The sequence below is a fragment of the Chiloscyllium plagiosum genome, unplaced genomic scaffold (genome assembly GCF_037043375.1).
Source record: "Chiloscyllium plagiosum isolate Xiang-an unplaced genomic scaffold, Cpla_swu_hap1 HiC_scaffold_15, whole genome shotgun sequence".
NCBI classification, from domain to species: Eukaryota; Metazoa; Chordata; class Chondrichthyes; order Orectolobiformes; family Hemiscylliidae; genus Chiloscyllium; species Chiloscyllium plagiosum.
In genome coordinates, this window is record NW_028270153.1 from 53494376 (window position 1) to 53520479 (window position 26104).

Here is a 26104-nt window from a genome sequence, read left to right on the forward strand (position 1 = left end):
TATTAATTGTGCAGAATGCAGTTATTGAGGCACACAACAAGGAGTGATCGCTGGTTAATAGGCATCGCAATACTCTTGCGAATGTTGTTGCAATGCCTAGAAATAGAGTCATAAAGAGTCATAGAACTGGTGGAAAATGCAACAAATTGCTCCTGGTGTAGAGAAAGACCTCGTCCAAGTTCTCATGCAATTCTCCCACATTTCTTGCAATTGCCCTCATCATTCAAGCCTCTAAAAGATTCTGCCAAGGACTCTCCAGAGGGACACAGGTGAAATAGGTAGGCAGAAACTTCGGAGATGGAGTATAATGTGTGAGAATGTGAGGTTATGCAGTTTATTCAGAAGTGTAGAAAAGCTGTAAATTATTTAAATGGAGGAAGATTGCAGAAAGCTGCAGAAGAGAGGGATTTGAAGGTCCTTCTGAATGAATCACAAAAAGCTAGCATCCAAGTTCACTGTTTAATAGGGAGGGCAAATGGAATGTTGGTGCTTATTTCATAGGAAAGGAGTATAACAATTGTGAAGTCTTGCTAAAACTATACAAGATACTAGTCAATCTGAAGTTCTGTGAACAGTTTTGGTCTCCTTGTCTCAGGAAACATACCTTGGCATTGGAGGCAGTCCAGAAAAGGTTCACTAGACTGTAACCAGATGTGAAAGGACTGTCTTATGAGGAGAGGTTGAGTAAGTTAGGCCTGTATTCATTGGAATTTAGAAGAATGAGGGGGGACCTTATTGAAACTTTTAAGATTATTAGGGGATTTGACAGATTTTTCCCCCTTGCAGGAGAGTTCAGGACCAGAGGGCATAATTTCAGAACAAGATTGTCTATTTAAGACAGAGATGAGGGGAATTATTTTTCTCTCACTGTAATAAATATATGGAATTCTTTATCAGAGATGGATGGTAAGTCTGGGTTATTTATTGTTTTCAAGGTTGACCGAGACATTTTTAACCAATAAGGGAATCAAGGGTTGTGTGGAAATGGCAGGAAAGTGGAGTTGAGGATTATTAGGGCAGCTGTTGTATCACCATAGTCTTACCAGACAGTAGGGGCTGCTCCCTCATTAGAGAGAAGCAACTGGTGGTGATTTAACCTGAGGGCCACCAGACCTCAGGCAAGGGAAGATATTGAGAAGGAAAGTCCTTCATGGTAACGTCCAACCAGAAATTGGACTTGAACTTACGCTGTTGGCATCACACTGCTCTGCAAACCAACAATCCAGCCAACTGAGCTAAATGATTTCACTGAGTCACGGAGTTGACTCAATGGGCTGAATGGCCTACTTCTACTCGTGGATCTTAACTACTTATTGTCTTATTTGCATTTTTAACATTGCTCATACCAATTTATCACCTGAGGTTAAGGAAACTCCATAATGTGGAGATACTGGTATTGGAATGGGATGGACAAAGTCCGAAGTCACAAGGCACCAAGTTACAGTCCAACAGGTTAATTTGAAATCACAAACTTTCAGAGCGCAGCTCCTTCGTCAGGTAAAGTACAAACTTAATGAAGGAGCCATGCTCTGAAAGTTTGTGATTTCAAATACATCTGTTGAACCATAACCTGGTGTCATGTGACTTCTGTATTTTTCCAGTTTCTAAACTAAAGAGGTTCATTGGCAGCGCATTGGCAGTGATACACTGTTAAAAGATACTTACTTACCAAACATAACTTTCAACAGGCTGTACAATGGGCAATTAATGTGGGAATACAGCATGTTCTTTAAAATCATGCACAGGTGAAAGGTGAGCTATCTTTTGTGCGAAGCAAGTGGCATTGCGCCACCAGCAAATTATGAAGATTTGGCACTCACACCCTACCTCATAATACCCTGAATTTACTAGATGATTTACTTAATTGAGGTGTGTGTGTGTGTCATTAACACATTGTGTTTACAGCAAGATCTGGTCTATTGACATTGAAAGGAATTTAAAAATTCATTCATGGTATGTGGGCAGCTGTGCCCCCCACACCTCCTCCCTCTCCTCCGTCCAAGGCCCCAAAGCATCATTCCAGATCTGGCAAAGATTCATGTGCATTTCCTCTAACCTGATTTATTGCATCTGTTGCACCTGATGTGCTCTTCCCTACATCAGAGAGACTGAGCGCAAACTCGCCATCCATTTTAATTCCCCCTCCCATTCCCCCGAAGACATGTCCATCCTGGACCTCCTCACTCGTCAACATAAGACCACATGGAATCTGGAGGAAGAACACCTCATCTTCCGCCTCGGGAGTTTACAACCATATGGCCTTAATGTAGAATTCATCAACTTCCAAATCTCCCCATTCCCCCACCTCATCCCAGACCCAGACCTCCCTCCTCACCCTGACCCTTTGACATGACCCAACCTGTCCATCTTTCTTCTCACCTATTCCCTCCATCCTTCCCACAGACCAATCATAGCCTCTTCCTACCTGTATCAGCTATCGCTATCTCACCCACTTTTCCCCCAGCCCCACTCCCCTTCCTCTATTTCTTTCACAGTCCCCTCACCTCCCTCAGTCCTGATGAAAGGTTCCGACCTGAAACATTAACTCCCCTCCTCCTCTGTTGCTGCTTGACCTGCTGTGCTTTTTCCAGCTCCACTCTTTATGCCCTCCAAGCTCAAGCATCTGCAGTCCTCATCATCTCCAGGCAGCTTTGTCTAGGTCAGCATTGTCTAGGTCAGCTATTACTGCTCATTGCTGATAGCTCTGGAGGAAGTGATGGTGAGCTGCCTCCTTGAATAGATGTACTACATGGGGCAGGTACGCCAATAGTGCCATTAGGGAGAGACTTCCAGGAATGTAATCCTGTGACAGGGAAGAAGGGACAATATAGGTTCAACTCAGGAGTATATGTGACTTGAAACTGAACTTGCAGTTGGTTGTGTTTCCCTTTATCTGCTGCCCTTGTTCTCCTAAGTAGTGAATCTTTTAGAAGACTATTGTATGAAAAACAACCTACACAGCCATGGTGATTTGAATTTCATTATTAGTTTGCCTTTCAGAGATTACAATATATGTTGTATAATTATCATTGCTATTGTGTGAATCATTTTCCAAATTCTAATGATAGCATTTCACAACCTCTAGATTTTTAAGGTTTAAATGTCTTCAATGCCCTAGTTGTACTCAGTATACAAAGGTTTCCCTTGTTATTTTTTTTTTTATTTGCTTGCAAACAGGTAGAAAGGGTAGGGACTAACCAATTTCAGGTCCCACTCCAGTCATTTTAACACCAAGAATGTGGCATTGTAAACAATAAGTAAATTCCACGCATCGTGCACCATTATGCCTCTTGTGATTTCAACTGTGGAACATAATTTTCAACTTGAGAAAAGCATGACTTTTATTTTCGGTAATCATATATGAAGTAGACAATCAAGTACTTTCTTCATAGACGCAGTGAATCCGTAAAATGATTTACTGATCTGAATATTAACAATGACTTGCAAGCTCCTTCTATTGTTGAGCCTTAAGATGGATGATGAATGGAAGGCCTTAACCAGCAATGAAGATCTCTAGCATTAAGGAGATCTTGCTCAAATTTTCTACAGCTCACAAATCACAGCTTTTGTAATGCTTGTGCTTTCCTTTTCTTGTAGAGGATGAAGTCTTTATGAGTGATGTTGGGCAGCTAAACGAGTATGTGCTAAATGAGCAAGGAATTATCTTCACGGGTTCCTCTGAATACATTCAAGATTTGCCATGGAACTATGGACAGGTCTTTGTAAAAACTGAAAAAACTCATTATTAAGTTGTCTTTACCAATGAAGCTCCAATTGTTCCTATTTCCTTATCTCCTAATTGTTTACTCATCCTACTGTTTTCCGAATAATTATTCATCACTATTACATATCATTAAAACTTATTATTTTAAGCAGTGTTCATGACACAAAACAAATTTTTAATCTGTTTTCTAGTTCGAAGAAGATATTTTAGACATCTGCCTTAAGTTACTAGACAATAGTCACAAACATCTGAAAAATCCAGCAAAAGATTACGCACGCAGAAGTTCACCTGTTTACATCTGTAGAATAGTGTCTGCTATGGTAAGAACAGGACTATTATGTTAATAGTGTTAATGAACAACAGTATAACGTTTTAAATCATGATCTGCTAATGCATTCCAAAAGGCTAAGTATGCTATTGCTGACTGCTCATGTTTTTGTGCGCTTAGATTACTTGGACTGAATCTTATAATTTTTGGTCAAGTCAGATTCGTTGAGTCTTTTGAAGTGTTTCTTCCTATGGTGCCCAATGAGATTCGCATTGCATCTTACGAAACTCATCATATTAACGACCTGTCCTGCCCCTATGTTGCGCACCACCCTCTCCCCACCCCTTGCTGATTCTAGCCCATCATTCATCTTACTTTGCTGTGTTCCCGCTAAAGTTTGCTACTTACTGGGTATTTGGTGAAAGACCAGCATCCTTGGTATAATTTTTAAAAGGGAGTGTGCTGCCAGGCAATATTAGCAATCTGGCATTGCCCTGACCAGCAACATAATGGCATCACAGTTATAACGCTGTGTTGCTTGTGAAATATATCAGGCATGGCTGACATTCTTCCCCCTCAATGCCCTGACACCGCACCACCTCCCCCAAAACCACCTCCATTCTCTCACCTTAGTTGCTGTTTAACCATCAGGCTATACAATTTATCTTTCCTTAGCTACATGTTCCTGTTTAACTCTCACTACCCTGAAAACCCATTTCCACCCACTTCCGTAATATGGAGGCTTGCCAATTGAATTTTTCCTCCAACTATCATCTCTGCCTCTGAGGCCTGACATTGCAAGGGACTTATGTTAATGTGTAATCAGTGGGGAAATTATATCGGGAAACAAATAATTGGCAAAAGAATTGAACATATTCAGTTCTGCCTTCACGAAAGAGGGCACACATAATTTCCCAGAAATGCTAGGGAACCAAGAGTCTAAAGAGAGGGAGGAATTTGTGAAAATATTTATTGAGACAAATGGTAATGAAAGACACTCTCCCGCATTGATTGGACTGTCTGGGAATTTCCAGCATGGCCATTTAGTTGAATGAGTGTGCAATGTGTTTACTGTGTAGGCAGCTGGCACATGCTGTAGGTGTTAGATTGACAACTCAGTGTGCCCCTCCCATCAACTTCCCACCCACTGACATGTGACAGGCAATACAGATAGCCTTTAGGCTCTGGCTGAAGCACCAACCTGATAACTGACATGACACAGCATAGCAAGATGCAGTAAGGCAAAGCATGCACGCTGCAAGCATGCAGATAGGCACTTTGTGAGCAAGCATTAATAGATTAGTTCACTGAGCTGGGAATTTGTGTTGCAGACATTTCGTCCCCTGTCTAGGTGACATCCTCAGTGCTTGGCAGCCTCCTGTGAAGCGCTTCTGTGATGTTTCCTCCAGCATTTATAGTGGTTTGAATCTGCCGCTTCCGGTTGTTAGTTCCAGCTGTCCGTTGCATTGGTCGGTATATTGGGTCCAGGTCGATGTGCTTATTGATTGAATCTGTGGATGAGTGCCATGCCTCTAGGAATTCCCTGGCTGTTCTCTGTTTGGCTTGTCCTATAATAGTAGTGTTGTCCCAGTCGAATTCATGTTGCTTGTCATCTGCGTGTGTTGCTATTAAGGATAGCTGGTCGTGTCGTTTCTTGGCTAGTTGGTGTTCATGGATGCGGATCGTTAGCTGTCTTCCTGTTTGTCCTATGTAGTGTTTTGTGCAGTCCTTGCATGGGATTTTGTACACTACATTGGTTTTGCTCATGCTGGGTATCGGGTCCTTCGTTCTGGTGAGTTGTTGTCTGAGAGTGGCTGTTGGTTTGTGTGCTGTTATGAGTCCTAGTGGTCGCAGTAGTCTGGCTGTCAGTTCAGAAATGCTCTTGATGTACGGTAGTGTGGCTAGTCCTTTGGGTTGTGGCATGTCCTCGTTCCGTTGTCTTTCCCTTAGGCATCTGTTGATGAAATTGCGCTGGTATCTGTTTTTGGCGAATACATTATATAGGTGTTCTTCTTCCTCTTTTTGCAGTTCTGGTGTACTGCAGTGTGTTGTGGCCCTTTTGAATAGTGTCTTGTTGCAACTTCTTTTGTGTGTGTTGGGGTGGTTGCTTTCTATAAATGCTGGAGGAAACATCACTGAAGCGCTTTCACAGGAGGCTCCCAAACACTGAGGATGTCACCTAGACAGGGGACGAAACGTCTGCAACACAAATTCCCAGCTCGGTGAACAGAACCACAATAATGAGCACCCGAGCTACAATCTTCTCACAAACTTTGAATTAATAGATTAGATTACAGTGTAGAAACAGGCCCCTCGGCCCAACAAGTCCCCACCGACCTGCTGAAGTGCACTGACCAAGACCCATTCCTCTACATTTACCCCTGCACCTAACACTACGGGCAATTTAACACGGCCAATTCACCTAATCTGCACATCTTTGGACTGTGGAAGGAAACCAGAGTACCTGGAGGAAGCCCACGCAGACACGGGGAGAATGTGCAAACTCTACACAGTCTGTCGCCTGAGGGGGAGTTGAACCTAAGTCTCTGGTGCTGTGAGGCAGCAGTGCTAACCACTGTGCCACTGTGCTGCCCAGAAAGCAAGCTGCCTTAAGTTGCAGCATGATCCAATCTGTGAACTGGGTGCCTGTCCTTGTGAACCTGAGGCAAAGTGGCTTTTCAATACTAGTTGCTTGTCCATTTTGCAATACACATCTGTGCTTTGGAGAGGTACCATGAGGACAATGAGGGTTTGGCAAAATGCCACTGTCCTTGGATGAAGGATGTATTTGGCTGGTGCCCATGGATATTACCCTGATATGCTGTTTTTCCTGAGAAACACAACTGGTGAACTGGATACCCACTGTGACTTCCATGTTGAGAATGTTCAACAATGTTGAACCACTTAACATAGGTTCCATTTTAAGGGGTTCAGCATCTAGTTTGCTTGTGGAAGGTGGTAGAATGGGAAGCTACATATTATTGAGGTGGGATGTGAAGCTAATAAGGTCATTAGTAAGCAATAATCTACTTAAATAGGCAACTCTTCACTCTGTAGTGGAATTCTTACCTAGATATTTCGATTGAATGAGTTGCTCTTGACATTGAGATAGATCTTGCTGGACTTCTCATGTGATTCTGCCACATTTCATGCCATAGCCCATATCATTCAGGCCTCTAATAGATTCCACCCAATGTTTAGAATAGTGTTACATTCTTTTTCATTCGTTTTTCATTTGCTATTTGTGAATTACCTGAACGATTACACCTTGGAGTTCATCATCATGCTATCAATGTCACAGATTCTATTTAATAATTTGAACTACATTGATTGTCACCTCAAGCTTTGACATTCTGTTAAGGTTATACTGAGAGGAATGATGATCTTATAATTTATTGCAAAATGCTAAAAATATTTTGTTAACCAGCAAAAGACAGATGGTTTAAGTAGTTCAATAAATGGCTGTAAAAAATCGCATCGATCCATTGATATATGTTTCTTCTTCAATAATGTTGCAACTCCATAACAAAATACTGTCTTACCCTTTCAGGTAAATTGTAATGATGACAATGGAATACTATTTGGCAAATGGGATGATCCATATTCTGACGGAGTATATCCAGGGAAATGGAATGGAAGTGTTGCCATTCTTCGTCAGTGGAACCACAGTGGCTGTCAGCCAGTTTGCTATGGGCAGTGTTGGGTGTTTGCAGCAGTAGCCTGCACAGGTAGGCACAATTAAGTTTTCACATGGGAATGACATTGAAACTAAAAAGAGTGTGCATATAATATTCTCATGTACATGTTAAGTATATTTTCATGCAAATATATATAACTGTGAATAATTTCAATTTACATTTTTATAGGTTCTATGTTAAAGGGTTCAAGTACTCCCATTTAATTATGGAACAAATCAAAACAATATTTTCATTAGAATCAAGGAGTATTTCACTTAAATACCTTTCCCTCCCTGCCTTGTGCAATTTGTTTTTTTTTTGGTTGAATGTGACTCATTTTATTTAATTATATAGAACTAGCGGCACAATATTCTCCACGATCTGACTATTCATGTCTATAAATCATATCCTCCCACTCTAACAACTATTTCCCACCTGATCTCATATCTCTTCCCCTACATGTTTGTCTGAAGTTTCCCTCAAAAGATGTCAATTCTGTTTGCTTCAAACTCTCCCAGTCAGTCAATTCCATCTGACATTCTGTGTAAATGAAATCAGCTTTCCAAGAGTAAATTTTGATCTGTTTCTGAACATGAAAAACATATTCCTAAATCATGGAAATGTGACAGCAAACAGCATCTCAAATTAAAATTTAAAAATTATGGACTAAATTGAATTTCATGAGATTCTTATTCTGCCACTGTCGTGAAAGTGGAATAGCATATAAATTAAATTAATCCCTTTTCCTTCCTTTAGTTCTGAGGTGCTTAGGAATTCCAACCCGTGTTGTTACAAATTTTGAATCTGCTCATGACACCAATGGAAACTTAATCATTGAGAGTGAGTATGATGAAGAAGGAATGGCATTGGGAGAATCAGAGGATAGTATATGGTGAGTTAAAACTGTAACTGTATTACAACTTCAAAATTTTGTGATTCTGAGGAATCAACTCTTGTTAAAATATTTTTCCAGGTTGAAAATTTAAACCAAACTGAAATTGTAATTGGCAAGAAAATCATTAATCAGGTTTCCAGCTTTTAACAAATACAGTATGAAGCTTAATGGTTCAATTGTTTATTTTTTTCTGTGGAAATTTGACTTCTCTGCATGAAGATTGCTGTATATTGCTGTATTTCAGGAATTTCCATGTTTGGGTAGAATCTTGGATGGCAAGGTACGACTTGAGGCCTGGCAATGATGGATGGCAAGCACTTGACCCAACGCCACAGGAAAAAAGTGAAGGTCCAGATACAAATAAACAAAAGATGATTACAATCTTAATGGCATGATAAAAAAAAATGTTGGCCTAATGGTTATGGTTTAACATTGTCACAGTTGGAAAAAAAATCCATCTGGTTCTTAAGGGAAGGAAATCTGCCATCCTTACCTGGTCTGGACTATATGTGAGTCCACACTCACAACAATTTGGTTGACTTTTAATTGCTCTTTGAACTAGCCTATCAAGCCACTCAGTTGTATCATAATGTTAAAAGTTAAAAAACACACGTTAAAAATAAGTACAAATAGTGAGGTACAGATAATAGCTGAATAAGTGACGGGTAACTTTAACTTTAGGACTGTGACAAAAAGAGTTGTCAACAGTTGTCAATTTTTTATTCTTCATTCATGGGATGTGGATGTTGCTGGTTAAGCCAGCATTTATTGCCCATCCCTAATTGCCGAGGGGACAGTTAAAAGTCAACCACATTGCTATGGGTCCGTAGTCACGTGTAGGCGAGACCAAGTAAGGATTGCAGTTTCCCTCCCTAATGGACATGAGTAAAGCAGCTGGATCTTTCTGACAATCATCAATGGTTATATTGTCATCATTATGGTCTTAATTCCAGGTTTTTTAAAAATTGAATTCAAATTTCATCATCTGCCATGGCAAGATTTCAACCTGGGCCCCCAGAACGTTACCTGGGTGTCTGGGCTAAGAGGCCATTGCCTCCCCTAATAAGTGTTTAGATTTCTAACAACATAAGAAGTATTCACGTGACACTGTCATGAAGTAAAACCTCAGTGCAAAGTTATATTCACGCTATTAATTTCTGTGCGATTTAGAGTAAGAACAGTTTACAGATAAAATGTAACATTGAAATAGAGCAACACCAGTCGCCTAATTATAGTAAAATTTATTTAGGATCATTTTTGTTCACCAGGTATCTACTGCTGTGGGCCAGCCCCAGTGAAAGCCATCAAAGAGGGGGAGACAGACATATGCTATGACGTTCCTTTCATATTTGCTGAAGTAAATGCAGACTGTGAGACTTGGGTCTATTCTGATAAGGGGAAAAAGTTGAAAATTGATTCTAACACAAGACTTGTTGGCCAGCGCATCAGCACCAAGTGTGTTGGCAGTGACGATCGTGAGGATATCACAGAAAATTACAAATACCCTGAAGGTAATAAAATAAAGCTCATTGTTAGAATAAGTGAAATAGATGTTTTGTTGAAATCTGCATGTTATTAGAGTCATAGAGATGTGCAGCATAGAATCAGACCCTTCAGTTCAACTCATCCATGCTGACCAGATATCTTCAATAAATCTAGTTCCATTTGCCAGCATTTGGCCATATCCCTTTAAACCCTTCCTATTCATATACCCATCCAGATGCCTTTTTAATATTGTAATTGTAGCAGCCTCCACCACTTCCTCTAGCAACTCAATCTATACATACACTACCCTCTGTGTGAAAAAGTTGCCCCTTAAGTCCCTTTTAAATCGTTCCCCTCTCACCTTAAACCTATATCATCTAGTTTTGACCCTAAGATCCACTCAACTATGCTCTCATGCCTCCCTGATTGTGCTTGGCATTTTGAAGTGTGGGAAAATCCTAAGGCTGTCAATTGAATTTAAAACATCTTAGTGGAATTTTCATTGCTGTGTAATTGATATCATGCAAGTTAGGAGTCACTGCAATAATTCTTGGTTAAAGTCCTTCATTGATCAGAAATGTTGCACAGTATACATGAGGAAATAAAAGAAACCTATAATTATGCTTTCATCTTCCCCCCCCCCAATTCCCACCATCAAATTATTCCCTACCACACTGCAATTAACTGCTCAGTGAGCAACTTGTGACATTGCTTTTACTTGTCTATTCAAAAACAATTTCTGGTTTTTGGCATTTTGTGAAGATATTCCTCCCAGATATACCTCCTTACCGTTCTGAGCATATCTTTTCCCAGTGTGCCAATTTGAACCTTTTTCAGTTATCCTGGTTTAGCTTAAAAAGGCTTCAGAATCAATCCTTTATACTTCCTGTATAAGTGTCTTTTACATTTATATTTCATATCAGTCACATTTCATAAGGCTGAATAACATTAATTTTATTAATCTTCGTAATTAATTTCTCTGATGTGTTGGGTCAACCTTGTTATCTTCTAGGCTTAGCTTCCAATGCTTTTATCTTATCTCTTGATGACGAGAACTGAATGCATTATTCCAGGTGCAGAATGTTCAGTGTACTCTACATCTTTAAGGATGATCATCTCAAAGTTACATAACGATTACGATTGAACTAGATGAAGGAGAGGACTACATTAGTGTTTTAATATAGCTTTGTATTTTGTTTGCTTCGTAACTTGCTGCTCCTAAATGATTGATTAAGTTTGGATAAACTTACAACCACTCATGGGAAAGAAGTTCTGAAACTTGAAAAGGAGCAGAAGAGATTAAAAGGATGTTGCTCGATTTGGAGGGTTTGAGCTATAGGGAGAGGTTGAATGAGCTGGGGCTATTTTCTCTGGAGCACCAGAGGCTGAGGGGTGACCTTATAGAGGTTCATAAAATCAAGAAGGGCATGGAAAGGGTGAATAGTCAAGGTCTTTTTTTCAAGGACAGGGGAGTCTAAAACAAGAGGACTTAGGTTTAAGGTTAGAGGACAAACATATAAAAGGGACCTAAGGAGCAACTATTTTACCAGAGGGTAGTGCATGTATGGAATGAGCTGCCAAAGGAACTGGTGGATGTTGGTACAACTACATTTAAAAGGCATCTGGATGGATACATGAATAGGAAAGGTTGAGAGGGAAATGGGCCAAATGCTGGCAAAAATGGGACTAGATTATTATAGGACATTTGATTGGTATGGACAAGTTGGATTGTCTCTATGATTCTATATGTTTGAGCCTGTCCTCCACCTGGTTCAATTCTAATCATTATGTAAGTTCTGGCAGAGAAAAGCAAAACATTTGTGGTGTAATTTATCTCTTTACTGCAGTAGTTATTCTTTAAATCCAGAGTTTCTAAGTTATTTTCATTAAATCTTTGACAAAATCAAACCACCTCAATATAGAGAGATCTACATACCGTTGTCCACATGGGCTAGGAGTATAAATACAATGTCAAAAATCTGATCTTATCTTAATATTAGTCATAGGAATTGAAATACAATTAGTATCTTTGTCCTCCTGATTTAAAAAAAACATGTTTTGGATATGAAGAGATCAATATTAACCAAGGACTAAGCAATATCTTCCATAATAATTTTTTGGTTAGGATTCAAGTTTCATAGCAACATGATATCTGTTTCTTCCTTCAGTCTCGGGTTTGGGCAGCGACCTGTTCATTGGAATTAGACAATTGTTATGAACCCAGCTGATGGTTCTACTGGACAAGTCCGAATGAGACCTGGCTTGATAGACCATGTGTTTAATTTTTTTTCTTTTTGCTTACCTGGAGGTTAGTCATTGAACCTAGTCGCAAAAGGCTGCAATACAGTTTTAAGAAAAGAGCATTACAGTTTATTACACAAATGAAAACCTGAAAAGAGTTATTACATATCAGATTTATAATTGTCTTTTTACCAATATCAGAAAGAAAAATTCAACCCAACAATTGGCATAGAAACATCCAAATCTCAGTGAAGGGTCATTTCTGTATCTATGCCTTTATTAGTTGAGGCATGGAGTTTAAGAGCAGGGAGGTTATTCTGGAACTGTATAAAACATTGGTCAGGCTGCACTCTGGAGTATTGTGTGCAGTTCTGCACAACATTACAGGAAGGGTATGATAGCATTGCAGAAGATGCAAATAAGATTTACCGGGGCGTAACTGAAAGCAACAGATGCTGGAGATCACAGCAGGTCAGACAACATCCATGGACAGAGAGCAAGCTAACACTTCGAGTCTGTGTTTCATTAACTGACAGTAAAAAACTGGATGGGAATACGAGTTGTGAAGAGGGTGCAGGGAAGCTTCAAGGTGATTTAGACAAGTCAAGTGAGTGGGCAGAAAAATGGCATATGTGGTACTAACTATGAAGTTATACACTTCGGTGTGAAAAACATAAAGGGATGGTATTACTTAAGTGGTGATACACTGGGAAGTATGGATGTACAAAGGGATTTAGGTGTCCTTGTACACCAGTCAATGAAAGTAGTCAGGCAAATGCAGCAAGAAAGGCAAATAGAGTATTGGCCTTCATTGCAAGAGGATTTGAGCTGGGAAGTGGAGAATTATAGAATCTCTACAGTGTGAAAGCTGGCCATTCAGCCCATCAAGTCCACACCAACCGCACAAAAAGGATCACACTTTATCCCAGTATTTTCCATGGCTAATCCATCTAGTTTGCACATCATTGCGACTGTGAATGGAAACCAGAGCAAACCCATGCATTGGGAGAACATATGAACTCCACACAGGTAGTCACCTGAAGTTGGAATCGAGCCCAGGTCCCTGGTGCTGTGAGGCAGCAGTGCTAACCACTGCAACACCATGCCACCCTTGCTAACCAGTGAGGCATTGTGTCATTTTATTACAGTTATATAGGATCTTGGTGAGAATACACCTGGAGTATTGTATGCAGTTTTGGAGTCTTTACCTAAGGATATACTTTCCATGGAGGGAGTGCAGTGGGCTGAATTCAAGGATGACAGGATAACTGTATGAGGAGAGATTGGTTAGATTAGCCTATATTCATTAGAGTTTAATAGGTTGAGAAAGAATCTGAATGAAACATTTAAAATTTGAATAGGGCGAGACAGTTAGATGCCAGGTGGCTGGTTTCTCAGGTTGGGGACTCTAGAACCAGTTGACACTGTCTCGGGATCCAGGGTAGATCATTATTATTTGTCCCCACAATTTTGACCCATTAACAAATTTCATCATCTTGTTCACTCCTGTAATGTCATTTTTCCCATGCTATGCCCTCCTACCAATACAATTCCCAACCAGTACTTTACATCTCCTCCAGCCAGGATAACCAGAAATCAAAACATGTGATGGCTATAATGTTTCATGCAAGTTTTTAAAAAAAATACATGCATGGATTTTTGGCACTGGTACCAAAGACTGTATTAGTTGTCCAGCTCAGTGCCTTTGACTTGTGGCTCTCTGTATCATTTCAAAGGATAGTTAAGGATCAATCCATTAATATGAATCTGTAGTCATAAGGATTGCAGATTTCTGAATAGACACTAGTGAACGAAATTGGTTTGGTTAACTTTTATTAACCTAGCTCTTAACTTTAAATCTCTATTAATTAAATTTAAATAGCACCATGGTGGCATTTGAACTAAGTCCTTGCAGCACTAGCCCAAGTGTTTGGACTATGAGTTTGAATACAATATCACGATACCACAGCATCAAAGTGTTTGTCATCATAATTATGACAGCTGAGAATTGACATTTGAAGGATTATTCACTTGAATAATGAAAGCCAAGAGTACAATTATAAGTTTTGTCCTTTCAAAATGTTGGTTTAATGTGGCGAAGCTACAGGTGAATATAGGGTGGATGGCTAGCTTAGTTGGCCGGACAGCAGGTTTGTCGTGCAAAGTGACAAGGAGCAAGTGAGAATTGCAGATGCTGGAGATCAGAGTTGAAAAGTGTGGCACTGGTAAAGCTGGTCAGGCAGCATCCGAGGACCAGGAAAATCGAGTTTCAGGCATAAGCCTTCATCAGGAATGTGGGGAGGTGGGGGAAGGAGGCTGAGTGATAAATAGGAGTGTGAGGGTGGGGTTGGAGGGAAGGTAGCTGGGAAGGCTCTAGGTAGATGCAGGTGGGGGTGATGGTGATATGTCAGTGGGGAGGGTGGAGTGGATAGATGGGAAGGAGGATGGATAGGTAGGACAGTTCAAGAGGGCAATGCCAAGTTAGAGGACTTGATCAGGGATGGGGTGGGGGTTGAGGAGATGAGTAAACTGGTGAAACCAATGTTGATGTTGTGTGATTGGAGGGTGCCAGGCGGAGTGACACTAACAGTGTGGATTTAAGTCCTTCATCGGCTGAGGTTACTGTGAAGAACTGTCCTTCTCATTTTTCTCCTCACCTTAGGTACAGTGACCCTCAGGCCAATTTGTGTCATTTTTATAGGTCTCTCATTAATTCTACAAGTAATGGAGTGGCTTAAATTGGTATAACTATCAAAAAGCAGTATTGAAATCTTTTGCATTTTGTGTATCATATGCAATATTACCTTTTTACAGCATGTTGAATTGGTCTAGAGAGAATACACCACGGACATGGTAGCTCAATGGTTAGCACTGCTGCCTCACAGCCCCCGTGACCTGGGTTCAATCCCAACCTCTGTGACTGTCTATGTGGAGTTTGCACATTCTCCCATGCCTGATCAGGTTTCCTCTGGGTGCTCCGGTTTCCTCCCACAGTCCAAAGATGTGCAGGTTAGGTGAATTGGCCAAACTAAATTATCCGTAGTGTTCAGACATGTGTAGCTTAGGTACATCAGTCATGGGAAATGTAAAGTAATATGGTAGAGGGATGGGTCTGGGTGGGATACTATTCAGAGGGTCAGTGTGGACTTGTTGGGCTGAAGAGCCTGTTTCCACACTGTAGGGATTCTATATCCTGTCAATGTAATAGAAAATCATTAGTTGTCTCAGGTGTCACCCTTACCTTTTACTGTTTTTGTCACTGGTACAGCTGCCACCAACAATTATTGATAGCCTTATGTAGACCATGTGCCTCTATCTGTACCAGGCTTCACCAAAAACTAAATCACCAGCTAGTCAGAACAGTCTAGAAGAAAAGAAGACAAGTACTATACATATAATTTGTCCCTATATTATTTCAATATATAGACACTTGAATTTAGATATTGAGGAACATGTGAGACATGAACTCAGGCCTCTTGGTTCACAGGTAGGATACCACCACTGCACAAGAGCCCAAAGAGGTAATTTAATCTATTTTTCTAATCAATCTTGTTAGACATATAATTACACATATCTGGAATTTGACACAGGCCTCCTGGTCTAGGGGCAGGGACACTATCACTGCACCACAATAGAGCCCCCAGCCCTTTGCATTTACTTCAATATTCCCAATAAGTTTCAGCTGATTTGTCGTTTTTTGAGGTTTTGCTGAGGTCTGATGCTTGAAGCCTTTTGGTGAATTACCATGGTGTGTGTTGAAGTGCTAGTCTTTTTTTATTCCTTTCCTTTTCCACTGAATCACTAGTAAACAAATCATTGCCTCTGATTTCTGGTGAACCCTGATGTGTGCCCCATCTACCAGGAAAATTAATAATTTTTTTCCACTGTAACAGCTTTTATCCATTTATATTCAAGGCTCTGAAGAAGAGAGAAGAATTTTCCAGTTGGCTGAAAAGAGAAAAGTCCCGTTGAAGCCAGAAAAACAACTTCAATTGAGTTTGAAGACCAATGATCCAGTTTATAATGGAACCACTGTTAAAGTGTCTGCAGTCATTTCCAACAAGGATTCAACAAAAAGAAACTGCACAATTAAAATTAATGCCATGAAGAAGAAATACAATAGCTCATCAAGTGGGAAATGTATAAAGAAGTATCAGGAAGAGATACATGTTGCAGGCCGTAAAGGTAAGAGAGCAGAGGTTAGGTTTGTATCTAGCCAGTTTTGACTTACTATTCCGAGATATCATTTCTAAGCTTTGGTTATATTTGCATTAAGACTGAAAGCCTGTTTTTACCAGAAACTGTCAATTTTGGTGAGTTTCATGGAGGGTTTCATTTCCTCGCATTATTTTCTGCAGTTCCCCTCATTAGCTGTGCACCATGCTTCTGTTGCATGCTGCTCATGCTACCTTCTGCGTAGCAATGCCAGAAGTACACATGGATGCCAGGACCTCCCAAAATTCCTGACACCAGCACTACTTATAAATCCTAACCATGTGCCTGGTCAATTGCTGCCAGCCAGCAGCATGGAATGGGATGGGATTGCAAAAGAAAAGCAGCTGAAGGCACATAGTGACTATTGGTGACCCTTCAATGTAAATACAAGATCACATTTATAAATGGATTGCTTTTTTACATCATTACCTGTCAGATCCATTGTCATTATATCTATAGCTGCAAGAACTAAGCTACCACCTACACGTTACCTGCTATTAGCCCCTTACCGTCTTTAAACTTTGTTGAAGAGACTGCTATTCTTTCCCCAGCATGTATAATGCATAATCTTCTCATTGTGCACTGTGGAACATCACATATTGGAACACCTTCAAATGGTTGAACATGTTCAGTTTTATTGAACAATAATACAAATGAAAAAAAGAAACAAAACAAAAGTGGCATTTGCTTTTGTGAGTGGATGGGGATTGCTTGCCTTTCAAGCTACAACAAATTTGAAGTCAATGAATGATTGTTGCACCATGGACAATGAACTCTGCTGTGGCTGGATCCATGGGTCATGTGTGGGAAATACCAGAACAGAACAGGGCTTAGTAATTTGAGCAATCAGCATCATTCACAAACAGCAGTTTCTCATTGTCCTTGATGTAATGGAACATGGAGGAACCTGACATGGAAATCTATGCAGGGCAACTATATAGACTCTTGATGTATGCACCATAAATCATAAGACCATAAGGCCATAAGACATAGGAGTGGAAGTAAGGCCATTTGGCCCATCGAGTCCACTCCGCCATTCAATCATGGCTGATGCTCATTTCAGCTCCACTTACCAGCGTTCTCCCCGTAGCCCTTAATTCCTCTAGACAACAAGAATCTATCAATCTCGGCCTTGAAGACATTTAGCGTCCCGGCTTCCACTGCACTCCGTGGCAATGAATTCCACAGGCCCACCACTCTCTGGCTGAAGAAATGTCTCCGCATTTCTGTTCTGAAATGACCCCCTCTAATTCTAAGGCTGTGTCCACGGGCCCTAGTCTCCTCGTCTAACGGAAACAATTTCCTAGCATCCACCTTTTCCAAGCCATGTATTATTTTGTACGTCTCTATTAAGTCTCCCCTTAATCTTCTAAACTCCAACGAATACAATCCCAGTACCCTCAGCCGTTCCTCATATGTTAGACCTGTCATTCCAGGGATCATCCGTGTGAATCTCCGCTGGACACGTTCCAGTCCCAGTATGTCCTTCCTGAGGTGTGGGGACCAAAACTGGACACAGTACTCCAAATGGGGCCTAACCAGAGCTTTATAAAGTCTTAGTAGTACATCTCTGCTTTTATATTCCAACCCTCTTGAGATAAGAGACAACATTGCATTCGCTTTCTTAATCACGGACTCAACCTGCATGTTTACCTTTAGAGAATCCTTGACTAGCACTCCCAGATCCCTTTGTGCTTTGGCTTTATTAATTTTCTCACCATTTAGAAAGTAGTCTATGCTTTTATTCTTTTTGCCAAAGTGCAAGACCTCGCACTTGCTCACGTTAAATTCCATCAGCCATTTCATGCCACACAAACAAGAGATTATAAGCACAGAAGGATTACTGCAAACCTGTTCTCCCAACCCAACATCTTGCAACAGCCAAGAAGGTCAGCATGGTATACAACAGCATGTTGATGAATATTTACCCCGCAAAGTGAGAGGATATCAGCTCCTTGTCCTTGTAACACCGATGGGATGTTTGATTGTGTTAATGAACTAAGGCCAGCAGGTGAGACTTCCAACTTCACCGGTGAGCACTTCTGCCTCACATAGATGACTATGGCTAATCTGCAATGTCATGGATAAGATTGCTTCATGACCAGGATTTGTTTCCCACATAGTTGAATGCTGCATGTGTTTCATATATAAGGTACTGTGACTACCAATGTCTTCAACCTGTACTGCTAAAATGCTTAATTAATACAATTGACCTTTGAAGAGTTTCACATCTGACAGGTAGATCCTGTGAGCTCAGAGACAAAAAACAACTCCCAACTCGGTGTGGTCATAGCTATTTTCCATTTCCATTGTGCATTCATGATTTGCATGAGGACACAGAAGGAAGTACAGGTCATGCTCAGCGGAGTGAGTCACAGGTTCAGTCAGGAAAGCAAGGGTCCCCCATCTTGATCCATCATGTTCCTTTCTTTCTGACAGTCCCTCTCCAACCCATCCATTTTGAGGTTTCACACTTTCTAACTTAACACTTTCATTTATGTTTTCCTCTCGGCAATGTTACAACTGAGACCTGACCTGACCAACCATCATGCTACACTGTCATCCCCATCGAAACCAGATTTGTTGTGACTGTCCAGACATCACTCCCATAATGCTCTGTGTCCTCCAGTGCAGTACCATTCCCCAACTTTATATGTTGAGTTGTCTCCATGAATAACTATTATCCCCGCTGCATCCCAGCATGCCTCCTCCAGCTTTCCTACCACAGCAGTGCCCCATTATGATTTTCCTTGAGCTATGTCTGTGGCCCACTATGTCCGCCCCCTTCCACCCCGACTGAATTGAAAGGGCTGACCCGACTGCTGTGTGATCAAACACCTGTGTGCAGCTTCCCAAATGACATCCAGCGAAACCCCAGTCTAAGTTGTACTGACCATGTTCAAGGTCATTTGGATCTTACCATTAAGCGTATAAGTCTTGCTAAGATTTGCTTTTCCAAAATGCAATACCTCACATTTATCTAAATTAAACTCCATCTGCCACTCCTCAGCCCATTGGCCCATCTGATCAAGATCCCGTTGTGATCTGATGTAACCTACTTTGCTGTCCAGTACATCTCCAATTTTGGTGTTATCTGCAAACTTACTAACTATACCTTCTATGTTCATATCCAAATAATTTATATAAATGATGAAAAGTAGTGGACACAGCACCGATCCTTGTGGCATTCCACTGGTCACAGGCCTCCAGTCTGGAAAAACAACCCTCCACCAAAACCGACTACCTTCGTGCCAGTTCTGTATCCAAATGGCTAGTTCTCCTTGTATTCCATGAGATCTAACCTTGCTAACCAGTCTCCCATGGGGAACCTTGTTGAATGCCTTACTGATGTCCATATAGATCATGTCCACTGCTCTACCCTCATCAATTCTCTTTGTTACTTCTTCAAAAGACTCAATCAAGTTTGTGGGACATGATTTCTCACACACAAATCCATGTTGGCTATCCCTAAGCAGTCCTTGCCTTTCCAAATACATGTACATCCTGTCCCTCAGGATTCCCTCCAACAACTTGCCCACCACCGACATCAGGCTCACTGGTCGAGAATTCCCTGATTTGTCCTGACCACCCTTCTTAAACAGTGGCACCACGTTTGCCAACCTCCAGTCTTCCTGCACCTCACCTGTGACTATCGATGATACAAATATCTCAGCAAGAGGCCCAGCAATCACTTCTCTAGCTTCCCACAGAGTTCTAAGGTACACCTGATCAGGTCCTGGGGATTTATCCACTTTTATGCATTTCAACACATCCTTCACCTCCGCCTCTGTAATCTGGACATTTTACAAGGTATCTCCATCTATTTCCCCACATTTTATATCTTCCATATCCTTTTCCACCGTAAATACTGATGCAAAATACTCGTTTTGTATCTCCCCCCTTTTCTGCGGCTCCACACAAAGGCTTCTTTGCCGTTCTTTTCTCCCTATTTTCTCCCTAGTTACCCTTTTGTCCTTAATGCATTTGTAAAAAGCCTTTGGATTCCCCTTAACCCTATTTTCCAAAGCTATCTTATGTCCCCTTTTTGCCCTCCTGATTTCTCTCTTAAGTGTGCTCCTACTGCCTTTATACTCTTCTAAGGATGCACTCAGTCTATCCTGTCTATACCTGACATATGCTTCCTTCTTTTTCTTAACCAAACCCTCAAATTTTCCAGTCATCCAGCATTCCCCACACCTACCTGCCTTTTCTTTCACCTCAACCAGAATATACTGTCTCTGGATTCTTGTTATCTCATTTCTGAAGGCTTCCCATTTTCTAGCCGTTTCTTTATCTGCGAACATCAACTTTTGAAAGTTCTTGCCTAATACCGTCAAAATTCATCTTCCTCTAATTTACAACTTCAACTTTTTGATCTGGTCTATCTTTTTCCATCACTATTTTAAAGCCAATTACATTATGGTCGCTGGCCCCAAAGTGCTCCCCCACTGACACCTCAGTCACCTGCCCTGCCTTATTTCCCAAGAGTAGGTCAAGTTTTGCACCTTCTCTAGTAGGTACATCCACATACTGAATCAGAAAGTTTTCTTGTACACTCTTATCAAATTCCTCTCCATTTAAACCTTTAACACTATGGCAGTCCCAGTCGATGTTTGGAAAATTAAAATCCCCAACAATAACACCTTATTATTCTTACAGATAACTGAAATCTCCTTACAAATCTTTTTCTCAATTTCCCTCTGACTATTGGGGGGTCTATAGTACAATCCCAATAAGGTGATCATCCCTTTCTTAGTTCTCAGTTCCATCCAAATAACTTCCCTAGATGTATTTCCGGGAACATCTCCCAAAGTACAGCTGTAATGCTATCCCTTATCAAAAATGCTACTCTCTTGCCTCACTTTCTATCCTTCCTGTAGCATTTGTATCCTGGAACATTAAGCTGCCAGTCCTGCCCATCCCTGAGCCATGTTTCTGTAATTGCTATGAAATCCCAGTCCCATGTTCCTAACCATGCCCTGCGTTCATCTGCCTTCCCTGTTAGGCCTCTTGCATTGAAATAAATGCAGTTTAATTTATCAGTCCTACCTTGTTCTCTGCCTTGTCCCTGCCTGCCCTCACTGTTTGAATCACTTCTTTTCTCAACTGTACCAGTCTCAGATTGATCTCTTTCCTCAGTATCTCCCTATATGTATATCTCCTTACTAGTTTAAATCCTCCTGAACAGCTCTAGCAAATCTCCCTGCCAGTATTTTAGTCCCCTTCCAATTCAGGTGCAATCCACCCTTCCTGTACAGGTCACTTCTACCCCAGAAGAGATTCCAGTGATCCAAAAACGTGAATCCTTCTCCCACACATTAGCTCTTCATCCACGCATTCATCTAGTCTATCCTCCTGTTCCTACCCTCATTAGCTCGTAGCACCGGGAGTTATCCAGATATTACTACTCTTGAGGACCTCCTTTTTAAATTCCTGTCTAAATTTCTATAATTCTCCCTTCAGAATCTCATCCTTTTCTCTTCCTATGTTGTTGGTTCCAATGTGTACAATGACCTCCTGCTGATCCCTCTCCACTTTGAGAACATTCTGCACCCTCTCTGAGACATACTTAATACTGGCACCAAGGAGGCAACACACCATTCTGATTTCATGCTGCTGGCCACAGAAATGTCTGTTGTGCCCCTGACTAGAGAGTCTCCTAAATCAATCAATTGCTTGGAACCCAATGAACCCCTCATTACATTAGAGCCAGTCTTGACACCGGAAACATAGTTGTTTGTACTACATTTCCCTGAAAGTCCCTCACCCCCTACACTTTCCAAAACAGCGTACCTGTTTGAAATGGGGATAGCCACGGAAGATTTCTGTTCTACCCGTCTACCTCTCCTATCTTTCTTGGAGTTAAACCATCTACTTGACTGTATCTGCGGCTTTTCTCCCTTCCTATAACTGCCATCCAGCACACCCCATAGCAGTTGTAAATTCCTCATTGCCTCTAACTGTTGCTCCAACTGGTCCATTCGATCTGACAGGATTTGCAACCAACAACATTTATTGCAGATATATTCCCCACTAACCCTTAAACTGTCCCATAACTCACACATCTCACAAGAAGAGCATATCACTCTACTAAAGGCCATTTTTCTCCTTCCAATCTACAGACCCAGAAAATAGCCCTGTGTTATTGCTCTACAAAATACTGCTCCAGACTAACTTAATACTTATGACTTATATTTTTAAAATTTAATCAATAGACAGATCCCAATGAAAAACATATAATCAAGAAAGAAACTACTCGACTCACTAATGTAGATTTACAACAAGGCTATACTTAAAACTATTTACTTATCTGTTTCTGTGCTGTGACCTCTTCCAAACAGATTCCTCCAGTGTGGGCGGCACGGTGGCACAGTGGTTAACACTGCTGCCTCACAGCGCCAGAGACCCGGGTTCAATTCCCGCCTCAGGCGACTGACTGTGTGGAGTTTGCACGTTCTCCCCGTGTCTGCGTGGGTTTCCTCCGGGTGCTCCGGTTTCCTCCCATCATCCAAAGATGTGCAGGGTCAGGTGAATTGGCCATGCTAAATTGCCTGTAGTGTTAGGTAAGGGGTAATTGTAGGGGTATGGATGGGTTTCGCTTCGGCGGGTCGGTGTGGACTTGTTGGGCCGAAGGGCCTGTTTCCACACTGTAATCTAATCTAATCTACTCTAATCTAATCTAATCGGTTGTGAATTTAAACATTCCTCAAATAACCTACAACAGCTCATAATTCATCTGTTCACTAGTAAATCTCTAAAAACCCACTTCATTCATGAAAAAGGCAAAATTATAAAATATGCTCTGTAACTACAAAACAGACTTATTGGAGAATAAGATCTGAAACAAGTGGAGAAGGCACTTCATAGAGCATATCCCTCCACGACACTGGGATAAAACAATGTTATTACAATTATGCAGGAGTCTGAATCTTCCTTGAGACTTTACCCTGCTGGTTGCTTTAACTAGGCGGAGGTGAGGACTGCAGATGCTGGAGGTAGAGTTGAGAGTGTAGTGCTGGAAAAGCACAGCAGGCCAGGCAGCATCTGAGGAGCAGAAGAATCGATACCTCGAGCACAAGTCCTCCATCAGGAATCAAGAGCTTATGCCTGAAATGTCAACTCTCCCGCTTCTTGGACACCACCTGACCCTGTGCACCCCACCAACACACACACTCGATACTGGTTGCTCTAACTACAAAGCTGAGAAAAGAAATATTTTCTATTAAGAGACTGCATTTCATTAAGGAAGCCTCAGGCCAATCCACATTGAAAACTCTGCTCATACTTTGACAGCTGTGACAGATTTTACCCCAGCAGCCAATGCAGACACAGCATTCTAAAATAATCAATAACACCTAAATAAAATAACCCACCACATTCTAAAAGTAATTTAATTTTACCTTATGTCATAGTGTTAACAGATCCTTTAAAAATTTCAATTTCCAATCTGCATCCAGATCAGCATATTTGATAAAAACTAACTTCCATAGTCCATTTCCTAACTTGTGTACTCAAAATGTGTCCATTCGCTTTCGAGATATATTGTTTACAAAACAGAAACAGGGGTCAAAGCTTTATCTCTGCGTCCCCTCATTGGTGGAGCAAAGAACATTTGCATGGGGCTCAGCTTATGACTGAGCAAACTGGCTTGACCTTTAGGTTTGGAGACATTTGTCAGAAGGACATGCAGTACGTGTGTCCAGCAAGCTGCTGGCACATGGGGTAGCTTGCCATTGATGTAACGCAATAATATCCAGCAATATATTCACCCCCCACCAACTGATCACTACTGACAAGCTGCCTAGTTTTGTGTCTGCACTAAATGGCAAAGCAGCACAGAAGTACCGGGAGCCTTGAACATCGAGATGAGGCAGCAAAATGTAAAAAGGCAAGACAAGACAAGGAAAGGCAGACTTGATGTGACCATTCAAGTAGGTGCAAAGTGAATGAGCACAAGGAGAGTGAGCAGGGAGCCCGAGGTGTACCCTGGTCCAAGCAATGGTATCCATGTCCCATCTCACAATGTCCTGGCAACCGCATTACAATCTTAGTTGCAGAATTAAGATGGAGAACTGTATTGTAAGTGGATTGGAGAAGGGCCATGATGAGGCAGTGAGACTGGTATTTGATTGGTATTAACCTGCATGGAAGGGCAATGTGGGCACCCTATCGAGCATTATCTAAAATACTGCAGATTATTATTTCAAGATGGAGGCCAGAATGAGTAAGTGGTGAGCAGTAGTCACCAGCTACCCGCACTGACTTTCATGTTGAGATATGTCACCATCTGTCTGGGAGAATATAAAAATGTGTACCAATGAAATTAGATTAATCACTAATGGCATGCAAATAGGCCTCTCACCATTCACTTGTGAGATTCTCACATCCATGTTCAAAATCTGGTTGCAGAATTGGACTTCATACTTTTCAACATTGGGAATCTAATTTCTTCTGATCCCACCATATTTTTCCACATACTTCCGGGGCTAAGTAGATTCTATCCTTAGTGTATCAGTGTGATCCCATTTTGCTTGTAGGTATACTAAATGAAGTAATGAAATAACCTGTTGAAATAAAATTTTGCAGTACTTATGAATCAGTTATCTCAACTTAGTTGTGGAAATATTGTAACAGGGCTTTCAATTCCTTTTTATCAGAAAAATGACAACATGTGGGTGGCTTAAATTATTAAACAATGTATTATATTCTATTGTTATAGGCTTGACAATGAACATTGAAAGCTTCCATCTGTTATGTAGTTTTTTTATTCAATATTTAATAGGAATCCACTAAACCTTTGCTTCTGCAATGTGCAATGGTTGAAGGCTATTTCTAATAGAAACCTAAATCAATCTGATAACCTGTTCTTTTGTATGAATTAATATTCCAGATAAAACAGTAGAGATGGAAATGTCTTATCACGAGTATGGTGAGCTCCTGGATAAGTATAATCTAATCAGGTTGACAGCATTTGTAGTTGATGCAGAGACAAATGAAAGTGCATTCACACTCAAGGATATCGCTTTGATCAATCCTAATATCACAATTCAGGTAATAAAAGAACATGTACACCTCCGGTTTAGAAGTTAGTATTAATTCTCTTGATATATCTATTATATCTGCACTTTATTTCTCTTCTTTATAACCTTTGTAGTTGAAAGCTAGGAGAGCATTAGATTTCTCTTTGGTTTGAGAGGATATTTCCAGTAATTTTTAAATGTGCTATGGTGTAACCCAACTAAGCATGGTATAATTGAATTGTGACCCCCATGTCAAGTCCTTTGAAATAACTCCATGGAAACTCATATCCTGTCATCTCGTCACCTATTATTTATATGTGTATAGTACTTGACACTAGTCCGGCTTCCTCAGAGCCTATTCTCTGAGTGAACAGAAAACCTCTCACACTCCTGTTTATATCTGTCAGTGAGGGGTCCCTGATTAGTCCAGGTTAACACTCCAATCAGGGAACTCATATTCTATGAGATTCTCCTAGCTGACTTCGTCACAGTCACTACACCCTTAGTTAATAGCTTGATTAATTTGATTGACTTATTTATTGTCACATGTACCGAAGTACAATGAAAAGCTTTGCTTTT

The 26104-nt window shown here is 40.9% G+C and overlaps 1 protein-coding gene across 2 annotated transcripts in view; it reads left to right on the forward strand.

The window, feature by feature from the left end:
* LOC122559954 (protein-glutamine gamma-glutamyltransferase 2-like) overlaps positions 1-26104 on the forward strand; it is a 56645-nt gene that overhangs the window by 25382 nt on the left and 5159 nt on the right. Inside the window, exons 4-11 of one of the 2 annotated variants that reach the window (XM_043710062.2) lie at positions 3598-3716; positions 3916-4044; positions 7543-7720; positions 8426-8561; positions 8809-8912; positions 9833-10075; positions 16206-16475; positions 25396-25556. In XM_043710062.2, coding sequence (XP_043565997.1) covers positions 3598-3716; positions 3916-4044; positions 7543-7720; positions 8426-8561; positions 8809-8912; positions 9833-10075; positions 16206-16475; positions 25396-25556 — 1340 coding nt within the window. The remainder of the gene's footprint in view (positions 1-3597; positions 3717-3915; positions 4045-7542; positions 7721-8425; positions 8562-8808; positions 8913-9832; positions 10076-16205; positions 16476-25395; positions 25557-26104) is intronic. The other variant, XM_087994953.1, reaches the window with a different exon arrangement.